Source organism: Centruroides sculpturatus, unplaced genomic scaffold (assembly GCF_000671375.1).
Source record: "Centruroides sculpturatus isolate CEXI.00-Female unplaced genomic scaffold, Cexi_2.0 scaffold303, whole genome shotgun sequence".
NCBI classification, from domain to species: Eukaryota; Metazoa; Arthropoda; class Arachnida; order Scorpiones; family Buthidae; genus Centruroides; species Centruroides sculpturatus.
In genome coordinates, this window is record NW_019384613.1 from 255,064 (window position 1) to 261,554 (window position 6,491).

General features: G+C 32.5%; 1 protein-coding gene across 1 annotated transcript in view; it reads right to left on the reverse strand.

The window, feature by feature from the left end:
- LOC111625311 (ruvB-like 1) overlaps window positions 1–5,615 on the reverse strand; it is a 29,578-nt gene extending 23,963 nt beyond the window's left edge. Inside the window, exons 1-2 of the mRNA XM_023368436.1 lie at window positions 5,369–5,615; window positions 5,192–5,278 (exon numbers count right to left, since the gene is read on the reverse strand). Coding sequence (XP_023224204.1) covers window positions 5,192–5,278; window positions 5,369–5,512 — 231 coding nt within the window. The 5' untranslated portion in view covers window positions 5,513–5,615. The remainder of the gene's footprint in view (window positions 1–5,191; window positions 5,279–5,368) is intronic.
- Between the last annotated feature and the right edge of the window lie 876 nt (window positions 5,616–6,491).

Sequence of the window (6,491 nt, forward strand, 5' to 3'; positions counted from 1 at the left end):
TTATTTGTATTAGCCTTATATTGTTTTATACAAAAAAAGATAATTGTAATTTTAGGATTCTTACAAATGTGTACAAAGTTTACCACCCCTACCCATGGAAATATCATTGTAATTACCACCAGCGGTTATTGTAAGTTTTTCTCCAAAATTTATAATTTTGGTGTAGATATACATCTATGTCGTGTTTTAGTTAAACATTTTACATTCTTTGTTATTATTTTAGCACTGAAGAGGGACTGGAAAATATTAGACCAGCCCGAAATGCATTTGATGTAGTCTTTACAAAATAAATTTAATTTGCCAATAAGATTGCTGTGAGATTTGTCTACCAAGAATATTTTTGGATTACAGAGACTAAAATCGTCATATTTTTTTATTTAGTTGATACGTGTTGATATTATTTACACACGTTTCGGGCATTTATTGCCCCTCTTCAGCCAACTAAAAACAAAAGTTCATAAGTTACAACACTATAAAATTGTAAACAACAAACATATTAGGTATTGTTTTTTAAAAACATACCTTTTTAATTTACAGGTTATGAAGATATTAAAACCACAAATTTCCATCGCCTATGTTTACTTGTTGTTATGGATTTATATAAAATATTGTTATAAATATTGATTTATTTATAATATTTTTATGGAAAATATAATTAACGAGGGAACAGTATGACATTGGGGTCCCCAATTTTGATCAAACTCAGAGAGGTTACAGTGCATCTCCAAAGACTGACATGTGCCAAGCAGTAAGACAATACTCAAAATTAAAGAGGATGCAGTAGGGGAAAAAAGAGAAATCCCTAAAATAAAAACTATTTTGTACCTGCCTATGTGATACAGGCCTCAGAACAAATCACTATTCTCAGCATTTCTAAATTAGTCATAGTTTCTCAACAATTTTGACGATGTCATTATTTCTCACTTTTTCTGTCCTTGTGAGAAATGTGACATTTTTGATGCAAAATTGTCTGGTATTACATCATTAATTATTGTTTGATAACTTAAATCATGTCACAGATGACTTCTTTCTCTAGCCATTGCATTTTGAAAATTTCATGTTATGTTAACTTCAGATATTTTATGACTATGGACTGATGACAACCACTTAAGAGTTCAAATGCACTTTGATTAACAAAGTCACACTACAAAACTTTTATTAATAAGCAATTCATAACTTCTTTAATTTTTTCTATTTTTATTTCGTGCATGAATAATAATCCACATAATCTTGTCAGTGCACCCATTTCACCTGCACTTGCATTTTATCTGTTTTTTAATATTACCTACATTTATCTCCATATAATACAATATCTACTTTTCACTAAGATCTTATATCTCATTTTCTTTTTGAGATTTTTAGCATTCCACAGATTCCATTCAGCCTCTTAAAACTGCCTTTTCTTGTTTTTTTCCTCTATTTACTGCAGCTCAATTACCTCTCTCATCTTGGCTTAAATTTGTTGAAGATAATTTGTTGCTAAAAATTAACAACAAATCATCTCCAACAAATTTAAGTCATCAATTATCACTCCTTAGAATAATTTACAGTAGAGCGTCGTTTATCCGAAAGAATTCCAGTCGGCAAATTTAAATTTTCGCTAGTGCTGTGGCGCTGCAATCTTTGGCTATATCTTGGGCTACTCCAATATTTTTTATGTTTGTGCATGTTTTAGCTGGCAGCACTGTCACTTTTGTGTGGTGTTTTTTTGAGGACTGTGTGTCATGCTGAATCAAACATTTTTGATACTAGATAACTTCTAAAGTATAATTTTTTTGTATTTATATTTTTCAATATATTTATTTTGTTTGTAAAAAATAAAGGAATAATTTTTAATGATACAATAGCCACGATTATTATTTTAAAAAGTTTATGTTAGGCTTAACATCGACGAAAATTCAACGCGAAGCGACACGCAACGGAGAAAAATTTCAACACGGGATAGGTTAATGTACATAATTGGTTATCCGAACAACCTCAGTCCCCAATTGATTCAGATAAACAACTCTCTACTGTATAACTATAGTAGAGTCACTTCTATGCATTTGAAGCTAGAACTATTTTAAGATGACCAAGACAAAACCTTTCTACTCATACTCGTGTATAAACGGCTAGGAACAAGTGAGAAAGGTTTTGTCTTGGACATCTATAGTAGAGTCTTTGTAATCTGACATATATCAGACAGATGATGTTGGATTACAACTAGTGATGTAACGAATATTCGGTTACTATTCGGTATTCAGCCTATTTTTTGCTATTCAGTCGAATACCAAATATTTAATCACTATTTGGCCGAATACCTAAAAACAGGAGTAATAAATAACAAAACACAGTAAATTAATCATTTTGGTATTTAGATTTAATGTTATCGGGTTAGTGTTGTTTGTTTATATTTATTTATAACTTATAACATGCACAAAATAAAAAAAAATAATATTAGTCACATGTATTTACAATTTATAATTACAAATACAGTAGAGCCTCAAAAACTCGGCACTCCGGATAACTCGGCCATATCTTGGCAGGGCAAAAAAATTCTTAGTTAATTAATTTTCATTATAGACAGCTTTATAAAAGTATAAAAGCTCTCGTAAAGTATTTTCCTGAGGTCTGTTTTATCAGGTAAATTACTGTACACAGTGTATTCATTAATTTTCATTTTCATGTAGTAAAGGCTCTATGCCTTCATAAAGGACGTACTTTTCCTTTGTTTAAGGGTATTTGGGCAGTTTATTCTCTGTTGTATTCTCAAGCAAACAATACATACAAGTACAATACAATATTTTCTGAGGAAACACGCACACTTATCCTTTTTTAACCCCATTCCCGATATCCCGGCATTTTCACAAACTCAGCCACCCTTCGGTTCACATTAGGCCGAGTTTTCGAGGCTCTACTGTATCAGCACACACACACCTATTCGTTTGAGAATCGTCGCACACATCTGAGGGTCTGACCTGCCTATCCTTTTTAAGCGCTCATCTTTGCTCTTTCCTTTCTCTTCCCTCCATCTCTCTAGTCCACGTATGCCTATGCATACATCATAATATGCGCTCATGATACTTTCGATTCGTCACTTTTCCATCATAGTTTTTCCATTTTATAATTACGTGACTCATAGCCTGGTGATAACGGAGAAAAGAGACAGATAGGACGTCGGTATAAGTCACAGTTATGATTTCACAGATTCGAGACAGCTTGATAGCCCAAACGGTCCCAAGCTTTCGCCCATGACTTTCATTACAAGCATTTAGCTTTCCGAAGTCTATGACAACAAATGTTTGGCATTGACGGCCGCAAATTTCGCGCCAATAAGCTGCTTTGACTTGTTCTTTTATGTTATCAACTCAATTTCATATTTATTTTCATTTTCACTTTGTGTCCTTTTCCGTTCTTTTTCCATTATTTACACGTGAATGTGAATAACATTTCATTGTTATTCACATTTGATATCATCATTTATCACATACTGCCACGACACTCTTGTCTGTCTGCTACAACTGTCAAGAATTAACGCAATTGGCAAAGTGTAGTGACAGAGGGGCAATGGAGAGCAGGGTCCTTGCCATAATGCGGTTTGAGCGCCAATTTTCGTACGTGTGTTAATCAAGCCGAATAATTTGGCCGAATATTCGGTACCGAATATTACATAACGAATAGTATATTCAGCCTGAGGCCAAATATACTATTCGTTGCAACACTAATTACAAAATATTGTCATATTACTGGATTTTGAATGTATGTACGTAATGTACAATAAAAAAATGCACTTGGTTTATAGCCAAACAATCACAAGATTATATCAGGCTACATTAATGCTAATTCTATGTATGTTTATACTAATAGGGCCAACAGTATACACATACATAGTGGTACTTTGTATTTTGAATGACTCTAACTTTGAATTCTTCAGAGTCCAAACACTAAATTGGGAACAACACTCTGAAGTTCAAACTATGCACATGGTGAAAAATGCAATTGAAGCATAAATGTAATCTGTTATGCATCCAAGTCATCTCTCACTTTCACATTACACTTGTATGCTTTTATCACTTTATTTTTGGTGTGTTTGGTTATATATAGTATATTATGTTATTTGTTGATTTTTAATAATTTCTTTCTGTAATTTTTCTTTGTCAACAGCTTTTGGGCATCCTGTATGTTTTGTATCCTTTAGTTCAAAATTTTTAAATAGTACTTTTTTAACATTAAAAGTTTAGTAACATCTTCTATATAGACATTATGAATTGTTATTATTGTCTGTACAGCATTGTATCCTTTCCAAAACTCATAAAGCATATGCCCAATATGATTTTTATCTGAAGACATTTCAAATTGGTGTTATTCAAACAAAATGTGAATAAATAAGTTTAAAATAAGCTTTTAAACAAAGAACATAATCTCACATCAACAATAATATGAGATTATTTTCTTTATAATTGAATATTATAATTAAATCATACATCTATCTTAAGTAACTAGAGCTGTTAATATCAATAACATGCAAAACTTTCTGTTAAACACAATATAACCATTACTTATTAACTGTGGCATCTAGAAGTGTATGGAAGTCTAAGAGAAGGTTATGATATCAACAATTGAAATGAAAAGGGAACTCATCACAAAGCATGAAAATGATACACATGTGGAGGATCCAGTAACCATGTTTAATATGCCGAAATCCACCGTATGCAATTTTTGTTTTATTACACAGTATTCATTTATTTTTCATTTTCATGTTTTTATTTATTATTAGGGCATTTGATTGTGTTAATTTTACCTTAAATTACATGTATTTGTTGTTTTAAGTTTATCAAAATGGATATTGTTTAGGGTCCGCATATGGATTAAATGACTTTCCATTATTTATAATGAAAAAAATTGCTTTGGAGATCAAGCAGCCTCCTGATAGGAATTAAATTTGAACTACAAGACACCACTGTACATCAGTCGATTTCTGTCACATACATCAATAAAGGATAACAAAAATTTCATGCACATGCCATGCAGAATGTTGGATTACTAGACTGTCAGACTGGTGAGTGATGGATTACACAGAGACTAGTTTTTTTATTAAAAGTTCTTATATATTATTGTATGTTCAGTTATATATGGTATTTTAAATATTTAACTATTCAAGATTATACACAAATTTGTCTGAATTTCATTATTAATCATTAAATCTACTTACCTTGCCAGTACCTGGTGGACCTGCTAACAATACAGCTCGACCAGCCATTTTTTTACTTTTAATAAGTTCTACAACAATTCCAGCAGCCTAATAAGAAATTCAGATTTATAAACACAATTCCATATTTAACATATAGCTAAACAGAATTAATACAAGAATCTTATATTTCAATGTTACCTCTCTGGCTAATTCTTGTCCAACTAAACCAGAAGCAATTGGTATTGACATGCCATTTTCATCCAAACCAAGTCCTTTAACGTGACTATGAGTTGCTATACGTTGAGTTTTCGTCGTACTTTTCACTTCTTCTATCTTCATCATGTATTTATTTTGTAAATTATACTTTACGTTTCTATTTCGTATCCAACAAACTTACAATAGAAACATGCACGTTGTTGCCGGTACTTTCAAAACCTCTGCCAGACGGCGGCAAACGGGAAAAATCAAATATTATCGCCTGTATACGAATTAAGTATTTTTAAAAACATTTGTTATAATAATTTTATTTTTAAAATTTTTAAATTATTTAAAATAAAATTATTAAAATATCCAACAAAATGAAGTGAAAAATATGTACAAAAATTTATTAAAAAGCTCTCTTAGTTTGGTTTTACGCATGAAGACCTTTGAGCAAGAATGTTAACTCAGTTACTTTGTTGAACATTGTTGAACACACATACAATTCCAGGTTCATGATCCACTTCTCATAGACTGTGACCTGTTTATAAGATTCCGTTTGAAGAATAATATGACCGTGACCTGTCCTAAATACAGGGTAAACTCAAACTTTAGGGTTTGATTTTCCCATATACTTGAAAAAATGAGCTAAGGTGTTCTTGCCCAAGGTCTTTATTTATTTGAGCAATTAGTAANTCTGACAGGTTTTGATATTTATCGCTTCTCGCCTCTTCTCGCCACATATTCTCGTTCGCTCGGAAAATTCGCTCGCTCGCGTCTGCATAGTCGCATCCTAATTCTAATGCTAAGATAGTATGGCCGGATGGCCGAGCGGTCAAGATAGCAGCCTACCGCTATGGGGAACCCGAGATCGAATCCGGACGGGTCGAAAAACTTCAGGAATTTTTCGGAAGGCCGTGTGTCACTACCCAGCCGCCCCATTGTGGGCCTGGCCGAACCTATAATGAGCTTGCTGTATGAAGCCCTCTTAGTACCCATAAGGCGAAAAGAGTTTTTTAAAATGCTATGAAAGTGACTAATAAATATTTTTTGCCATTTCGAGCGCTGCAATCGTTTTACGGCGTAAGTTTGGCTCGAGCGTAGGGAGAGTCAGCTGTAAACA